Source organism: Oncorhynchus nerka, linkage group LG22 (genome assembly GCF_034236695.1).
Source record: "Oncorhynchus nerka isolate Pitt River linkage group LG22, Oner_Uvic_2.0, whole genome shotgun sequence".
Taxonomy (NCBI): domain Eukaryota; kingdom Metazoa; phylum Chordata; class Actinopteri; order Salmoniformes; family Salmonidae; genus Oncorhynchus; species Oncorhynchus nerka.
The window spans coordinates 89270736-89290080 of record NC_088417.1 but is presented as its reverse complement, the minus strand read 5'-3'; the positions used below and the strand labels follow the sequence as shown (position 1 = coordinate 89290080).

The 19345-nt window shown below is 46.2% G+C and overlaps 1 protein-coding gene across 4 annotated transcripts; it reads right to left on the bottom strand.

Moving 5' to 3' along the window:
- Nucleotides 1-87: 87 nt before the first annotated feature.
- zmp:0000001301 (uncharacterized) lies at nt 88-19314 on the bottom strand. Of its 4 annotated transcripts, XM_029628506.2 has the most exons (19): nt 18467-19314; nt 18307-18373; nt 18059-18131; nt 17928-17970; nt 17687-17765; nt 17175-17263; nt 16682-16828; nt 14593-14644; nt 13901-14001; nt 12409-12494; nt 12155-12236; nt 11066-11157; nt 10858-10945; nt 10647-10695; nt 10111-10204; nt 9483-9583; nt 9218-9302; nt 8947-9051; nt 88-927 (listed from the first exon to the last, which is right to left on the bottom strand). In XM_029628506.2, exons 2-19 carry the CDS (start codon nt 18366-18368, stop codon nt 823-825), a joined length of 1533 nt encoding a protein of 510 aa, XP_029484366.1. In that variant the 5' UTR covers nt 18369-18373; nt 18467-19314; the 3' UTR covers nt 88-822. The 4 variants fall into 4 exon arrangements, with proteins under 4 accessions (XP_029484366.1, XP_029484364.1, XP_029484365.1 ...); XM_029628504.2 differs by having other exon boundaries at nt 18307-19314; XM_029628505.2 differs by having other exon boundaries at nt 11072-11157; nt 18307-19314.
- Between the last annotated feature and the right edge of the window lie 31 nt (nt 19315-19345).

The window sequence follows — 19345 nt, the reverse complement described above, 5'->3', positions numbered from 1 at the left end:
TCTGTCTTCCTGCAAAATAGTGAGTCATTTTGCTTTTCCCGAACCGACAGCTCTGCGCCTGCGCATTTGTTTGACTGCGACACAGAATTAAGAATTATAATACTTTATTCATTTAATAGGATCTCTATGCTGCGACAGGGCTGGTAACAATTGGAGGACAAGAGGAAAGCTCTTTGAGTAAATTATTTAATTGACAACCAATTCTTATGCAAAGCATTTTTTCTATAATTTTATTGGTTTAATTTGTGAGTTATCTATTCCCATACAGGGTTTGCCCACATTTAGAATATAACATTCCGTCAGTTATTTTAAAGTATGTTCATAAAAGTGTAAACCTTCAGTGTATGATTATTTGAAAGATGAGGGAACAGAAAGTTGTTTTATGCAGATTTGACAAGATATGCCAAATAATCCAACATTTTTATGAACATGATTAGGCTACATCAATCTACAACTCAGTTAATTATTCTCCTTTACAACTTTTGCTTAGACCTATCATGACCAATTTTGATATGTCCTAGGAATTTTTTAGCAACCATTCCTGAGGTTTAAACAAATGCCTTGAGTGGTGTTTTTTCTATTGACAGTGTCAAAATTATCCCCCTGTCTCGCTAAAGATATTATGACTATCTGGCAAAAGACAACAAAAGTTAATCTTAGCTATGCACAAAATGCTAACTATTCAAACACACCCACCAGTGGAAAAACACAAATGAATGTCACATTTCCTTTTTACAGATGCTTTTGAGTTGGTCATCCTTGGAAAGTAAGCCACACCCACAAACTCGGCACGTCCAAATTGGTTGCCATGGTTACGTGTCTTTACATGCCTTTAAACTGTTGCATGATGGATAGGAGATGTTCGCTGCGTTTCTGGATGTTTCCCTGCTCCTCTTCCAGTCTACCCTGCTCGTGCACAATCTCCTCCTTGGAAGAGAGAGAGAAAATGTATGAAAAAGGCATAAAGAGCCTATTAAATTACTAGACCCTCACATTAGGAAGGATCGGCAGCGTATCGCGGCAGATTGACGAGGACGGCATTTTCGGAGCTAAACTGTCCAAGACGCACATCCAATAACACATGAAACCTAAAATAATTCGGGCCAAAAATAATTAGCAATTTTCTCAACCAGTGGCATATTAGCTTTTTAGGTGAGCGCTGATGCCACCCTGTAATCACCAGTGCCCACTTTGTCAAAGGCAGGGACAGCAACATATTTTACTTGTCCATTCCCAGCACACAGCGATCCACCAACGTTCCGTCAAAAAAATGTATCTAACATAAATCATGTAGCAGATATAGGATATGGTAGAAAGAGTATGTTGCATTTTCTGTAGCATAGGCTGGAGATAAAATGTATGACAATTTAATGAGATAGACACTTTTTACATCATGATGCAGGTTTCTCCAATCAAATAGTCAGTGGTGGAAAAGGTACTCAATGTCATACTTGAGTAAAAGTAAAGATAAGTAAAAGTATTTGGTTTTAAATATACTTAAGTATCAAAAGTAAATGGAATTGCTAAAATGTACTTAAGTATCACAAGTAAAAGTAAAACTATAAACCATTTCAAATTGCTTATATTAAGCAGACAGATGGCACAATTGTATTTGTTCTATTTATTGGCGGATAGCCAGTGGTACACTCCAACACGCAAGACAATTTACAAATGAAGCATTTGTGTTTAGTGAGTCCGCCAGATTAGAGGCAGTAGGGATGAACAGGGATGTTCTCTTGATAAGTGTGTGAATTGGACCAATTCCCTGTCAAAATGTAACTACTTTTGGGTGTCAGGGAAAATGTAGGGAGTAAAAAGTACATTATTTTGTTTAGGAATGTAGTGAAGTAAAAATATAAGTAAAGTACAGATACCCCAAAAAAACTACTTAAGTCGTACTTTAAAAGTATTTTTACACCACTGCAAATAGCCTAACCCAAATGGCGATCAATCAAATAAAAAATGTGCTGTCATGTTAATAAACAACATATCCTAAAAACGGTAACGGTCAAAGTAACATGGGCAATATGGAATGGACAATCACAACTATTATCCAGGAGTTTCATCCCATTATTATGATCAGTGGTTTCAAGTTTGTATCCATACATTTTTTTACAAGCTGATCCTAGCTATAAAAAACATTTCAAATAGGATAACTTCTGAAGTTGGGTAGCTGATATTCAGAGCTTGAATAGCCAAATTGATTAGTCAAAGACATCAGGACAAATAAAGCCAACGCAACTGCCTATTTGACAAACAGTGGGCCTACCACATGGATGGGCATTCATAAAATTCCAATGCAGGCTGACATGGTAGACTACACCCCAGTAAGCACAAGTCTGCGCAGATGCCCTTTGGACATATCATTTTTGGTGCCGTTCGGAACGGTCTTGATTTCCACATCCATAGACATTGTTTCTTTCCCACATTTTGTTGGTGTTACAAGGTGGAATTAAAATTGATTTGTCGTTTTTTTGTTAACCATCTACACAAAATACTCTGTAAATTCAAAGTGGAAGAAAAATTCTACATTTTGTAAAAATATATGAAAAGTAAAACATATATCTTGATTACATAAGTATTCAACCCACTGAGTCAAAACATGTTCTAATCACATTTGGCAGCGATTATAGCTGTGAGTCTTTCAGGGTAAATCTCTACAGGCATTGCACACCTGGATTGTACAATATTTGCACGTGGTTCTTTTTTAATTTCTTCAAGCTCTGTCAAGTTGGTTGGTGATCATTGCTAGACAGCCATTTTCAAGTCTTGCTATAGATTTTCAAGCCGATTTAAGTCAAAACTGTAACTAGGCCACTCCGGAACATTCAATGTCGTGTTGGTAAGCAACTCCAGTGTATATTTGGCCTTGTATTTTAGGTTATTGTAAGGGGTGCATAACTGGTGGCAGGGAAGTGAGACGCAGGAGAGCAGAACTAGGTAATAGCCGGAGCAGTTTAATACCAAAACCAAAGGCATCAAGAAAATAACAACTTGGGTACAAAACCCGACGCGCACCAGTCAACATGTTCACAAGCACTTACAAACAATACCACACAAAGACATGGGGGGAACAGAGGGTTAAATACACAACAGGTAATGAGGAAATGAAAACCAGGTGAGTGGGAAAACAAGACAAAACAAATGGAAAATGAAAAATGGATCGGCGATGGCTAGAAGACCGGTGACGTTGACCACCGAACACCGCCCGAACAAGGAGAGGAACCGACTTCGGTAGAAGTCGTGACAGTACCCCTGCCCCTTGATGCGTGGCACCAGCAGCGTGCCGACACCGGCCTCGGGGACGACCCGAAGGGCGAGGCGCAGGGCGATCCGGACGGATGACAGTGGAACTCCCGCAGCATTGACGGGACCAACACGTCCTCCACTGGAACCCAGCATCTCTCCTCCGGACCATACCCCTCCCAGTCCACGAGGTACTGAAGGCCTCTCGCCCGATGCCTCGAATCCAGTATGGAACAAACGGAGTACGCCGGGGCCCCATCAATGTCCAGAGGGGGCGGAGGAACCTCCCGCACCTCAGACTCCTGGAACGAGGGGTTAATACGGTAATCGGGGGGAAGATGTAACCTGTAATTCACCTCGTTCAGTCTCCTCAGGACTTTAAATGGCCCCACAAACCGTGGACCCAGCTTCCGGCAGGGCAGGCGGAGGGGCATGTTTCGGGTCGAGAGCCAGACCCGGTCTGCGGTGATGGTCTACGCTGGCTTTCTGGAGCAGCACAGCACACAGAAGGTGAACATGGGCAGCGTCCCATGTTTCCTCCGCGTGCCGGAACCAGTCCTCCACCGCAGGAGCCTCGGTCTGACTCTGATGCCAATGAGCCAGAACCGGCTGATACCCCAGTACGGACTGGAAGGGGGGGTTAGTAGAGGAGTGACGGAGCGAGTTCTGGGCCATCTCGGCCCAGGGAACGAGCGCTGCCCACTCCCCCGGCCGGTCCTGGCAATAAGACCTCAGAAACCTACCCACATCCTGGTTTACTCTCTCCACCTGCCTGTTACTCTCGGGGTGAAAACCCATGACCACCCTCCAGACCCTCGAAGTGAACTAGGGACCCCGATCAGACACTATGTCCTCAGGCACCCCGTAGTGCCGGAATATGTGTGTAAACAAGGCCTCCGCAGTGTGTAGGGCCAAAGGGAGACCAGGCAGCAGGAGGAGATGGCAGGACTTAGAGAAACGATCCACAACAACCAGGATCGTGGTTTTTCCCTGTGATGAGGGGAGATCGGTCAGGAAATCGATTGACAGGTGTGACCATGGCCGCTGTGGAAAGGGTAAGGGGTGTAGCTTACCTCTGGGTAGGTGCCTAGGAGCCTTACACTGGGCGCACACCGAGCAGGAGGAAACATAAACCCTCACGTCCTTAGCCAAAGTGGGCCACCAGTACTTCCCATTCAGACAGCTAACCGTCCGACCGATGCCTGGATGACCAGAGGAGGCTGACGTGTGGGCTCAATAGATCAGCCGGTCACGAACAGTAGACGGAACGTACAGACGCCCAGCGGGATACTGGAGGGGAGTGGCCTCTGCACACGACACCTGCTCAATGTCCATGTCGAGCTCCCACACTACCGGCACCACCAGGCAGGAGGCCGGGAGTATGGGGGTGGGATCCATGGGCCGCTCCTCTGTGTCATACAGCCGGGACAGTGCGTCTGCCTTCACGTTCTGGGAATCTGGTCTGTAAGAAAGGGTGAAAACAAAATGGGTGAAAAACATGGCCCACTTTGCCTGGCGAGGGTTCAGTCTCCTCACCGCCCGGATGTACTCCAGAATGCGGTGGTCAGTCCAGATGAGAAAAGGGTGTTTAGCCCCCTCAAGCCAATGTCTCCACGCCTTCAAAGCCTTGATGACAGCCAACAACTCCCGGTCCCCCAAGTCATAGTTTCCCTCCGCCGGGCTGAGCTTCCTCGACAATAATTTCAGGGGCGAAGCTTCGGTGGCGTACCCGAGCGCTGAGAGAGCATGGCTCCTATCCCAGCCTCGGATGCGTCCACCTCCACAATGATTGCCAAAGAGGGATCCGGATGGGCCAGCACGGGAGCCAAGGTAAACAGAGCCCTCAGGTGACCAAAGGCCCTGTCCGCCTCAACCAACCACTGCCAACATACCGGTCCCCCCTTCAGCAGTGAGGTAATGGGCTACCTGACCAAAACCTTGGATAAACCTCCAGTAGTAATAGGCAAACCCTTGAAACCGCTGCACCTCCTTTACCGAGGTGGGAGTCGGCCAATTACGCACGGCTGAGATGCAGTCACTCTCCATCTCCACCCCTGAGGTGGAAATGCGGTACCCTAGGAAGGAGACGGACTGTTGGAAGAACAGATATTTCTCAGCCTTGGCGTACAGGTCATGCTCCAACAGTCGGCCAAGCACCTAGCGCATCAGGGACACATGCTTGGCGCGTGTAGCGGAGTATATCAGAATGTCATTAATATACACCACTACACCCTGCCTGTGCAGGTCCCTGAAAATGTCTTGGAAGACTGATGGAGCATTCATCAACCCATATGGCATGACGAGGTACTCATAATGCCCTGAGGTCGTACTTAACGTCGTCTTCCACTCGTCTCCCTCCCAGATACGCACCAGGTTGTAAGCACTTCTGAGATCAAGTTTGGTGAAGAAACACGCCCCGTGCATTGACTCAATCCCCATGGCGATAGGAGGTAGCGGGTAACTGTACCTCACAGTTATCTGATTAAGGCCTTGATAGTCAATGCACGGGCGAAGACCTCCCTCCATCTTCTACACAAAAAAGAAACACGAGGAGGGGGAAGTGGAGGACCGAATGTACCCCTGACGCAGGGATTCGGAGACATATGTTTCCATAGCCACCGTCTCCGCCTGTGACGGAGGATACACGTGACTCCTGGGAAGTGCAGCGTCTACCAGGAGATTTATCGCACAATCCCCCCGTCGATGGGGTGGTAAGTGAGTCGCCTTCTTTTTGGAGAAGGTGAGAGCCAAATCGGCATATTCGGGGGGAATGCGCACTGTGGTCTGGACTTTCCACCGTAGTAGCACCTACGGAAACCCTTAAACACCTCCCCGAGCACTCTCGCGACCACCCCGCGAGAGCCCTCCACTGCCTCGAAACAAGCTAACCATGGTAGGTCTAGCACCACGGGAAACGCCGGAACCTCCTCCGGTCTCCCTGAGCACCGCACCTCCCAACTCCATGGGCATCGGAGCGGTAGTGCTGGGGGATAGAACCAACAGACCTCAATCTGGACGTCCGCGGGTAGCCAGCAGGTTATCCAGCCGAATGGACAGGTCCACCAGCTTGTCGAAGTTGAGGGTGGTGTCTCTGCAGGCCAACTCTCAACGGACGTCCTCGTGCAAACTAGTGGTCAATCATGGCCCTGTCGTTCCAACCCGCTCCAGAGGCCAGGGTTTGAAAGTCCAAAGCGAACTCCTGTGTGCTCCTCGTCCCCTGCCGCAGGTGGAAAAGACGTTCACCCGCCTCTCTGCCCTCAGGCGGGTGGTTGAAGACTGCCCGGAATCGAAGGGAGAACTCCTCAAAGTAGTCCAGCAACGCATCTCCTTCCAACCATACAGCGTTGGCCCACTCCAGGGCTTTCCCAGAGAGGCATGAGACGAGGGCGGACACCCTCTCACGGCCCGAAGGAGCCAGGTGGATGGTTGCCTGGTATAACTCCAACTTTCAACAGGAAACCCTGGCAGCGGGCAGCCGTCCCATTGTACTCCCCGGGGAGGGTGAGCCGAATCCCACTGGAACCGGGTGCAGGGGGAGTGAGTAGTGAAGGCCCCTGTTGTGCTGGTGGAGGTGCTGGAGGAACTCTCCGTCTCTCCCAGCGGTCCATAGCTTGGATGACACGGTCCATGGCGGCGCCGAGATGGTGGAGCATCGCTGTGGGTCCCTGGATGCGCTCCTCGATCTCCATATCAGTGGCACCTGCTCCTGCTGAATCCATATTCGGGTGTGGTATTCTGTTAGGGGTGGGTAACTGGTGGCAGGGAAGTCAGATGGAGGAGAGCAGAACTAGGTAATAGCCGGAGCAGTTTAATACCAAAACCAAAGGCATCAAGAAAATAACAACTTGGGTACAAAACCCGATGCCCACCGGTCAACATGTTCACAAGCACTTACAAACAAACAATACCACACAAAGACATGGGGAGAACAGAGGGTTAAATACACAACACGTAATGGGGAAATGAAAACCAGGTGTGTGGGAAAACAAGACAGAAACAAATGGAAAATGAAAAATGGATTGGCTATGGCTAGAAGACCGGTGACGTCGATCGCCGAACACCGCCCAAACAAGGAGAGGAACCGACTTCGGGAGAAGTTTTGACAGTTATTGTCCTGCTGAAAGGTAAATTTGTCTCTCTGTGTCTGTCGGAAAGAAAACTGAACCAGGTTTTCCTCTTGGATTTTGCCTGTACTTAGCTCTATTCCATTTTTATTTATCTCCCCCAAAACTCCCCAGTCCTTGCCGATGACAAGCATACCTATAACATGATGCAGCCACCACCATGCTTGAAAATATGAAGAGTGGTACTCAGTGGTGTTGTATTGGATTTGAGCCAAACATAACGCTTTGTATTCAGGACATAAAGTTAATTTCTTTGCCAATATTTAGCAATTTTACTTTAGTGCCTTATTGCAAACAGCATGCATGTTTTGGAATATTTTTATTCTGTACAGGCTTCTTTCTTTTCAGTCTGTCATTTAGGTTAGTATTGTGGAGTAACTACAATGTTGTTGATCCATCCTCAGTTTTCTCCTATCACAGCCATTAAACTATGTAACTGTTTTAAAGTCACCATTGGCCTCACGGCGAAATCCCTTTACGGCAACTGAGTTAGGAAGGACGCCTGTATCTTTGTGGTGTCTGGGTGTATTGATACACCAGACAAAGTGTAATTAATAACTTCACCATGATATTCAATGTCTTTTTTGTTTTGTTTTACCCATCTACCAATAAGTGCCCTTCTTTGCGAGGCATTGGAAAACCTCCCTGGGCTTTGTGGTTGAATCTGCGTTTCAAATTCACTGCTCGACTAAAGGAACCTTAAAGATAATTATATGTGGGGTACAAAGATGAGGTAGTCATTCAAAAAGCATGTTAAACAGAGTCCATGCAACGTATTATACAACGTTTTACTCCTGAACTTATTTAAGTTTGCCATTACAAAGGGGTTGAATACTTATTGACTCAATGCATTTCAGCTTTTCCTTTTTAATGAATGTGTTTAAAAAAAATCTTCAAACGTAATTCTACTTTGACATTATGGGGTATTGTGTGTAGGTCAGTGACACAAAATCTCAATTTAATAAATGTTAAATTCAGTCTGTAACACAACAAAATGTGTAAAAAGTCAAAGGGTGTGAATACTTTCTGAAGACACAGTGCAGATAAATTCTTCACATTTACTGTTTTACACAATATCTTATCAGAGCACTGGCTAACCATGGTTGACCAACTCCCTGAAAAACATGACTGACCCTTGGACCATCATAAGAAGGTTAATCTCAGTTCTAGTATTCTAATACCTAATTCTATGGAAAAAAAAGATGCCCTATACCTGGCTTTCAGCAGGACATTGAGCGTACACTTCAGAAAAAGCACATTGGCGTATTCGTAGGTGGACGGCTACCTTTTCTGAACAGATGAGGGGTTTTCTGGTAGCCTGGTGCTGAAAGGTACAACTGTCATACACTCCCCAAAAACCCATAATGTCATGTGATCATCCACTAGAAATAAAACTGAACTGAATACAACTTCACATGTAATCTCCTACACTTCAGGAATACACTTCTAATTCTACACCTGGAACTGCATGCATGTTTATGTTTGTGCTACTGTTTGTGTGTGTGCGTGTGTGCGTGTGTGTGTGCGTGTGTGTGTGTGTGTGTGTGTGTGTGTGTGGTTAGTAACTACTACACACCCTGAGTTTACACAGCCCCTTCCTTTCCTTGTCATTCTCCTCTGCCCGTGCACGTAGCCAGGTCTCATTCTGGGCTCTGTGTCGCTCAAGCATTTCCTGTAGTTCCTGCAACACCAAAACCACAAACAAAGCTTCCATCATTCTTCCTGGAAAACCATTATTTCATAGAATAGAAATGATTCAACCACACAAAAAGGGGAACTATTGGAAAGCTACATATTTAGTGAATGAGTGAGTGAATGATGATCTTGAACTATGAGTGAGCCTTTACCTCCTCCTGTTGCTGATGGTGGGCTTGGTGAGATTCTCTCTTGTACTGAAGAGCAGCTGCAGACTGAGCAAGCTCTGACCTTTCTCTACAGTAATGAATAATTTATTGAATGGATGAATTCATGAATGAATGAATCGGTTTGTCAGTCACTCAGTCAATTAATGAAGAGTTTATTGGTCAGGAAAATGTTTGACCTGTTTGTCAAACCTGTTTGTCAAAGGTGATCTGTTTGTCAAACGTTGGACCTAGATTGAAAACATAATACCTGTCAAGCTTCTGAAACTCTCCATCAAGCATGGAGAAAGCTTTATGGATCATATCCATCGCCTCATCTCGGACGGCACTGAAGTCTCTTTGGGCTGTAACCTAATGATGTAACATCAGCATGATAAACATACAGACTACAAGTTGTTATAGAAACAGTATGTGAGCAAGTTGCTACTACCTGGATATAATAGCATGTCTTACAAGGTGGGCTTTTCTTAAGGAAAGTTTGAGGGAGTCAACGAGAGAAAGAGAGTTTCTCAGCCTAGCCACTCTATCTCTCTCGCTCTCTCTTTGACTTTCTCTCTCTCTGTCTTTCTCCCTTTCTTTCTCTCTCTCTCCTTTTCTTTCTCTCTCTCTGTCTCTCTTTCTGTCACTTTCTGTCACTCTCTGTCACTTTCTCTCTCTCTCTCTCTCTCTCCCTCCCTCCCTCCCTCCCTCCCTCCCTCGGTCCATGCCTCGGGACTACCTGGCCTAACTACTCTTGCCTGTCCCTGTCCCCACTCCACCATGCTACCGATCCAGTTCCGCTGTTCATGCCTGAGGCTATGCAACTCTGACCTACATCCTACAGTAACAATGCCTCTATGCAGTTTGATGAACAGTTCACTGCTTTTCATGTGACCCACCTGTGCAGAGGCAGCTGCATCCGTCCTCACAGAAAACAGAGATGGAGACTCACTCAGCTCATACTTGACATTGGGGACCTTTGTCGGCGCGAAGCTGATCAAATGAGAGCGAAAAAGCTTTGTGAAACCTGAAACCTAATTTGAATAACTGTAACTGTGTAGGTGTAGGATCTTAACTTGATCATCCTGTTGAAAAATGACTTTCCTCAAAAGCAGGAAATGTAAAACCTGTAGTGCATTTGGGGTTTAAAAAGGCTTCTAAATGTTGTAATTTCCACAAAAATTCCAGACTTGATTTTCCCTTATGAAAAATATATCAACCACTACAGAAATGTAAATTCATTAAAATCCACACAATAATAGACATTTCCTGTTTTGCTGCAGGACTATTTTTCTGTTGTAGGAGACGGGTTCAGATTCTACATCTGTAGGTAAACATAAAATAACACAGCCAAACCAGAAAAATAAGTCTGCAAAAGAGAGCAAAATGTTCATTGTAGTTTGAATAGGATAGCTGACATAAACAAAATACTAACCCATGGCTGACTCCCTGAAGCCCAAACTCAGATAGAATCTCCTTCATCACTATTAGAAGAACAGAAAGGAAGTGCAGAACCGGCTTATCAAATGACATCAAACTCCCAGAGACACACGAATAAAGGTTGAAGAAAGATGTAAAAGTGTAACGGAATGGCAAAAAACTACCCAAGTATTGGAAATCTTTGAAATTGATATAGGCTGTGTTACCTGGCTGTCTTTCGGATGGGTTAATCAATTTCATCACCTTCAGGTCATTGAATTCTTGTTCTTCATTTTTGCCACCAAATACATATATCTGCATAATAGGAACACCAGGTCATTAAGAGAGAGAAATAGAGGAAGAGATAGACAGATGACACACACGTGCGTGCACACGTATCCAAGCACGCACACACGCACACGCACACACACGCACACACACATGGCTGTGAAGGATGAAGGCTGTATGGTCATGACGGCGGGCCGGAGGAATCCCCACATAGAGAGGCACCTTCCATTTCATCTTAGCTGGAGCGGTGGAGATGGAGGGGGGAGGGAGGGAGAGGGACCAGGGAGGGAGACAAGTAGAGGGAGGGAGGGAGACAGGGAAGAGGGGAAATGTCATTACACGTCAGCTACTAGGCCTTTATCTGTAAACCTGGGATCTTTATTCAAACCGCCGAAAACAAATAATAATTGCTTGAAGGAACGAGGGATGGATTTTTGTGCAAGGACTTTTTCCACACGAGGGCAGCATACATGCAGTATTCAAATGCCTATGCTAATACCACACGAGGGCAGCATACATGCAGTATTCAAATGCCCATGCTAATACCACACGAGGGCAGCATACATGCAGTATTCAAATGCCCATGCTAATACCACACAAGGGCAGCATACATGCAGTATTCAAATGCCCATGCTAATACCACACGAGGGCAGCATACATGCACTATTCAAATGCCCATGCTAATACCACAAGAGGGCAGCATACATGCAGTATTCAAATGCCTATGCTAATACCACACGAGGGCAGCATACATGCAGTATTCAAATGCCTATGCTAATACCACACGAGGGCAGCATACATGCAGTATTCAAATGCCCATGCTAATACCACACGAGGGCAGCATACATGCAGTATTCAAATGCCCATGCTAATACCACACGAGGGCAGCATACATGCAGTATTCAAATGCCCATGCTAATAACACACGAGGGCAGCATACATGCAGTATTCAAATGCCCATGCTAATACCACACGAGGGCAGCATACATGCAGTATTCAAATGCCCATGCTAATACCACACGAGGGCAGCATACATGCAGTATTCAAATGCCTATGCTAATACCACACGAGGGCAGCATACATGCAGTATTCAAATGCCCATGCTAATACCACACGAGGGCAGCATACATGCAGTATTCAAATGCCTATGCTAATACCACACGAGGGCAGCATACATGCAGTATTCAAATGCCCATGCTAATATAGTGGAAACCGTGATGATGCTGTTTGACTTACCAATGCTTAATTTATGAATTTCATTGGTTGATGTGACTGTTCCATCCTGACTGGTGCATTTTCCACCAAACAAGTAAATATCCTGAATTGAATGATATTCAAATAATAAGAGCATGAGTACATGAATAACACCAAAGTAGACATTCATAGTCCTATAAGGATTTATTGAGTCAAGCATTCTGTTGCCTGGCAATATCAATATCATTTGATATTTTTGGTAGGTGGTGAGGGGGCATTTAGTGTGTTGTTTATACCTTGTCATGATGTGCTGTGAGGGTCTGACCTGCACAGGCCAGGGGCGACTCCCCCTTCACACCATACCTCTGCCACACCAGGGTTTCTGAGAATGACAGGTCACTTTAGTTCACTTCAGCCCCATTCCACTGTGACATTAATAATGCACTATTGATGTCACAATGAGTTTAGAATAACAACATTACATCATAGTGGTTTTGCTGCTGGTGATTTATTCATAATGTCGGAATAGGCTGTCTGAGGATGAGGTCAGACAAGTTGAGCCCCATTCTGATAATTGCACTGTGACATCAATAATGCACTACTTATGTCACAATAAATGTAGAATTACAACATTACATCACTGTGGTTTGCTGGTAGTGATGTCATTTATGAAGTCACACAACACTCTTAGAAAAAAAGGTGCTAACTAGAACCAAACAGGGTTCTTTGGCTATCCCCATAGGAGAACCCTTTGAAGAACCCCTACTGGTTCCAGGTAGAACCCTTTTGGTTCCAGATAGAACCCTTTTGGGTTCCATGTAGTACCCTTTCCCCAGAGGGTTCTACATGGAACCCAAAAGAGTTCTACCTGGATCCAAAAAGGGTTCTTCTATGGGGACAGCCACAGAACCCTTTTGGAACCCTATGTGGGCTGTTTGAGGATGAGGTCACTTCAGTTCAGCATCATAGATGCAGCAAAGAGGTCAATGGACCGCAGACCATGAGGGAAAGAAGATGGAATGCCGGATTGGCGCACATACAACAAATCTGATCTAACAAAGTGGATAGTTGTCAAATCCGTCATGATTGATGTATTGAAACAGGCCCACAATGTGGTTACTGAAGTCCTATTTGGATATATTTATCTGTTTTCGCTGCATAACATTTAGAAGTTGTCCCTTTTTAGGTTTAGAAGAAGTGACTGCTAAATGCTAACTACTGTTTGTATAAACTGGTAGCATAGCTAGCACACACAAATTGTGAGAGGTAGTCAAAGTAGTTTTTAACTATAATGCTGTTGATTGGTGACAAGTGACATGAACATGTATTGGGGTTGACCTCCATACAAGGATTATACTCTGATTGTTCCCTCAACATAGTATAAAATACACATATAAACAATAGCCTAATGTAGGCTAATTTTGATGGGTGCAATGAGGAGAATCGGGATCTTCCCCCACAGCATCTTTACCCCACTCGTTTTCATGGAAATTCCATTGTTTTGGTAGAGTTCGATTGACCTCTTTACCTCATCTATTCTGACAATTCCAATGTGACATCAATAATGTATTATTGATGTCACAATGAGTTTAGAATAACAGCATTACAGCGGTTTGATGTCATTTATGATTCAGAATTACACATTTGCATCACAGTTGTTTACTGAGGTTTTGGTTTGATTAGAACATTCCCCTATTCTAATGATGTCACAATGGGTATACTAAAATGTGTCAAATGTAAAGAATATCAGCCCATGCAAAGTCTGTAGGAGCACTAGCATTTCTTTACCCGTGTTGAGAACATGAATGTCTTTGTAGTAGCGGCCATCCTCAGCACATCCCCCAAACATGAACACCTGCTCACTGACTACAGCAAACGTGTGGTTGTATCTACAAAGTCAGAACATCACATACACAGGCAAATACTGTAGCAGGCTGCATCTGCAGGATCAGAGCATGTCAACAAGGGATATATTAGGCTACAGTGTAATCTGTCAAAACTAAAATAAGTGTTCGTACTGACAAAAAACTGGACTGAACTGAACTAAGTTCAGAACTGAAAGGAAGCCAAACTTGTTGTCTATAGCCTGTTGTTGCAAGGCAAGGGCTGTGTGAATTTGGATTGGGATGAGGATGAGAGTGCCCGTACTAGACTGTTGGCCGTCCTTGGAACGGTCATGACTGAACCGTGCCAAGTACTGGGGGGCTTCAATGGAGGACAGATGGCATTCAGATATAGTTTCACATGAGGTCGTCCGTTACCCTATTGGTTGCTGTTGTCAACATACTGTGCCATGGCAACCTTTCACGCACACTCTGTGATGGAATGCAGCACAGCTAACAAACAAGTCTTCTGGCGTACAATATCAGCTAAACACAGCAAATGTAATGATGCATCCTTTTAACAGGAGAATCTTTAGCTCATTTCTGTCATTTGAGACCACTAGTTAGGCTTTTTATGTTTACGATGGTGTAAATTACCTTGCAGATGGCAGAGTGCCAGTGGTCTTGACTGGGGTCCAGTTCAGAGAGACTGAAATACAAGTAGTCACACTCTGAACCAAAGAGACTGAAGAGATGAATTACTCTACATGCATAAATATTTCCTCTGACCTAAGTTAACCTCCACGGCAGCATTATTTATCATTTACTTCCTAATCAGTGGGTTCGACCTGACAGCAACAGGGTCACTGATTTGGATGAAAGTGTTTGCTATGCTTGTAAGTGACCATGGCTCCACCCTGGCCCATACTGACCTGTGGTGACCATGGCTCCACCCTGGCCCATACTGACCTGTGGTGACCATGGCTCCACCCTGGCCCATACTGACCTGTGGTGACCATGGCTCCACCCTGGCCCATACTGACCTGTGGTGACCATGGCTCCACCCTGGCCCATACTGACCTGTGGTGACCATGGCTCAACCCTGGCCCATACTGACCTGTGGTGACCATGGCTCCACCCTGGCCCACACTGACCTGTGGTGACCATGGCTCCACCCTGGCCCACACTGACCTGTGGTGACCATGGCTCCACCCTGGCCCATACTGACCTGTGGTGACCATGGCTCCACCCTGGCCCATACTGACCTGTGGTGACCATGGCTCCACCCTGGCCCATACTGACCTGTGGTGACCATGGCTCAACCCTGGCCCATACTGACCTGTGGTGACCATGGCTCCACCCTGGCCCATACTGACCTGTGGTGACCATGGCTCCACCCTGGCCCATACTGACCTGTGGTGACCATGGCTCAACCCTGGCCCATACTGACCTGTTGTGACCATGGCTCAACCCTGGCCCATACTGACCTGTGGTGACCATGGCTCCACCCTGGCCCATACTGACCTGTGGTGACCATGGCTCCACCCTGGCCCATACTGACCTGTGGTGACCATGGCTCCACCCTGGCCCATACTGACCTGTGGTGACCATGGCTCAACCCTGGCCCATACTGACCTGTTGTGACCATGGCTCAACCCTGGCCCATACTGACCTGTGGTGACCATGGCTCCACCCTGGCCCATACTGACCTGTGGTGACCATGGCTCCACCCTGGCCCATACTGACCTGTGGTGACCATGGCTCCACCCTGGCCCACACTGACCTGTGGTGACCATGGCTCCACCCTGGCCCACACTGACCTGTGGTGACCATGGCTCAACCCTGGCCCATACTGACCTGTGGTGACCATGGCTCCACCCTGGCCCATACTGACCTGTGGTGACCATGGCTCCACCCTGGCCCATACTGACCTGTGGTGACCATGGCTCCACCCTGGCCCATACTGACCTGTGGTGACCATGGCTCAACCCTGGCCCATACTGACCTGTTGTGACCATGGCTCAACCCTGGCCCATACTGACCTGTGGTGACCATGGCTCCACCCTGGCCCATACTGACCTGTGGTGACCATGGCTCCACCCTGGCCCATACTGACCTGTGGTGACCATGGCTCCACCCTGGCCCACACTGACCTGTGGTGACCATGGCTCCACCCTGGCCCACACTGACCTGTGGTGACCATGGCTCCACCCTGGCCCATACTGACCTGTGGTGACCATGGCTCCACCCTGGCCCATACTGACCTGTGGTGACCATGGCTCCACCCTGGCCCGTACTGACCTGTGGTGACCATGGCTCCACCCTGGCCCACACTGACCTGTGGTGACCATGGCTCCACCCTGGCCCATACTGACCTGTGGTGACCATGGCTCCACCCTGGCCCATACTGACCTGTGGTGACGATGGCTCCACCCTGGCCCACACTGACCTGTGGTGACCATGGCTCCACCCTGGCCCACACTGACCTGTGGTGACCATGGCTCCACCCTGGCCCACACTGACCTGTGGTGACCATGGCTCCACCCTGGCCCATACTGACCTGTGGTGACCATGGCTCCACCCTGGCCCACACTGACCTGTGGTGACCATGGCTCCACCCTGGCCCATACTGACCTGTGGTGACCATGGCTCCACCCTGGCCCATACTGACCTGTGGTGACCATGGCTCCACCCTGGCCCATACTGACCTCGTGGTGACCATGGCTCCACCCTGGCCCACACTGACCTGTGTTGAACACCATGAGGTCATCAGTGGGGACACCGTCTAGGAGCCCACCGTAGACATAAATGTTGTCTCCCACGGAGACGGAACTGTGTCTGATGGTTCTAAGAGACACACCGCCTGTGGCAAGCCGCTCCCACGTCAATGACACTATAGCAAATGAGACCAGAGGGCACGCTTTACTCCGTGTTAAACTGTGTAGTTTTAGTTACAATAAACTGTACAGCAAACTTAGTAATGAACATCACAATCTCACCCTAAGCATGGCATGGGTCGTGAAAATAATAAACGCCACAGCTACTACTCTTTCAAAGTTGTTGTTGTTATGGCAATGTTAGTTTGGGGGAGTTAAGCTCTTTCATCGTTGACACTGGAAGTGGCAAAGAATCTGGAGTTTTAACCAATTATGTTATCTTTGAGTCGAGGCTGAGTTCCTTCTTATCATCTACACTGCTTCCCTGAAATAACCCAGGGACTCCCTGCCCTGTAATCTTACCTATGTCAAAGCAGTAGACTCCAGGAAGACATTCTCCAGCCTGTGGACTGGCCACTCCTCCAAACAGGTAGAGCTTGCCTTTAACCACACTGCGGAGGCAGGGAGAATATATCTACAGTATATATGTACAATTTTTTAAATGTTATTTAACCTTTGTTTAACTAGGTAAGACAGTTAAGAACAAATACGTATTATCAATGACAGCCTAGGAGCAGTGGGTTAACTGCCTTGTTCAGGGGCAGAATGACAGATTTATACATTGTTAGCTCGGGATTCTAGCAACCTTTCGGTTACTGGCCCAACGCTCTAACCACTAGGCTACCTGCCGCCCCAAGGGACTTCCTGCGCTGTAATCTTACCTATGTCAAAGCAGTAGACTTAACAGATGTCTCAATGAATGTCTCCATGGTTGATTTGTAGACAAATAGCATACCGTATTAGTATGGTCTGAGGTTCAAATGGTAATTGAGATATCCTAATTGTTAAGATGCTGTATACAGTATATCAATTACCAAAGTGTGTGTCCTTCTCTTGCTGAGGGTACAACCCCATTCTGTGGCATCACCTCCCATGTGATGTGAGTGGCTGAAACTAGAAACATATGGCTGAAACTGAGTAATCATATGTAAGAAATTACATTATATTGCATGTTTAAGAAGGCTTGTATTATGATTAATCTAGACTGTCAATAGGGGTATTTAGTTGTAGCCTACATGTGTTTGGTTGAGCTCATTGAGTATAATTATACTGTACCTGTGAGCATGTAGAAGTCATTCAAATATACTGGCTGCTCCTCCTACAGAACAATGGGAAATACCTTGTTAGGTTCATTGCAGTGTTTTAGATAGGCTTACCAATTAGTAGCATAAGGTAGAGAGATTCACCTCATGGGATATGGTGGACACCCCTCCAAACAGGAAAGCTATATTCCCAGCCACAGCTAGCGCATGGCTGTGCCTGGGAAGGTGGAGATATGTGGAAATGGAGAAATTAAACATGGAAACAACTATGTTGTTTTTCCATCTGCTTCTAGAGAGGCATGTTCAGCCAAGTTAAGAAAATACTGGGGGCATACCTGAGGTGATGACGGGGAAAAGCTCAATGAGAGAAGCACACACACACACACACTTACCTGGGGCTTGGCGGTTTACCTTTCGTTTCCTTGGCAACCCAGTGTCCACTTGCTAAGGCCATTCTGTCTACAGAAACAGGCATAAAAAGCTCTAAAGATGATCAATATCTTTTACTGAAAAAGTGCCAACCTCAAGTAATCCTGGTGTTAAATAATGTACCATAAATATTTTGGTGGAGAAGGAATCTGCCCCAGGTGATCCTAGAATAGTTTGCTGGTTAAGCACCGTGTCCTCTTACAGACACACCTTTGCCGTGCAGGTACTGTAAACTGAACACTCTCGTTGCCTAGTGATGACCACAAACAGACCTCATGGAGCACAAACTACCAGTAAAGCAATACGTTTCACATGACTTACTTACCCACCTGGTATACACATTTGAGCATGCAATAGACATTTACCATGAACAAAAAAGGACATTCGTAGGCGGCGCTTCATTCAATTACACCTGCAAGGAAAACCGGCAATGCATAATTTTCTCCTATATGGTCCTAAAAGCATCGGAGCAGTAATAAAATTAATAGAATCTTAATCCTATTTCTGGGTAAAGCACCTAGAATGCAATGCAGCCTACCAAATATTTATTTTTTACCTTTATTTAACCAGGCAAGTCAGTTAAGAACAAATTCTTATTTTCAATGACGGACTAGGAACAGTGGGTTAACTGCCTGTTCAGGGACAGAACGACAGCTCGGGGGTTTGAACTTGCAACCTTCCGGTTACTAGTCCAACGATCTAACCACTAGGCTACCCTCCCGCCCCATATAGCATTTTGAATATTAGAAAACAACTCATGTTTATCAGAGTAAGCTGAGTTGTGCTCTCTCTTTCAATTCAATAAAGTTAACCACAACTAAATGTTTTATTTGGACCAGAGAATAAACCACAATAGATTCGTTGTTTCCGGGTACTGCGCGTCCTTCTTTCGTGGCTGCAGGAAACGGTGTTGAGCCCTAAATCTGGTCTCAGACCAGTTTTCTCAATCTTCCCCAGACAACAAGCTGATGCGTAAAACGGTGCCATAAAACCACACACGGA

Bases quoted from the DNA above. Each gene is read 5' to 3' on its own strand.
- zmp:0000001301 (XM_029628504.2), bottom strand. From the start codon at position 18,389: ATGCCTGTTTCTGTAGACAGAATGGCCTTAGCAAGTGGACACTGGGTT. The intron at 16,829-17,174 runs GTAAGATTACAG...CATTTGCTATAG, and splicing joins AGTCTACTGCTTTGACATAG to TGTCATTGACGTGGGAGCGG. The intron at 928-8,946 runs GTGTGTAGTAGT...CTCTCTTCCAAG, and splicing joins AGGGGCTGTGTAAACTCAGG to GAGGAGATTGTGCACGAGCA.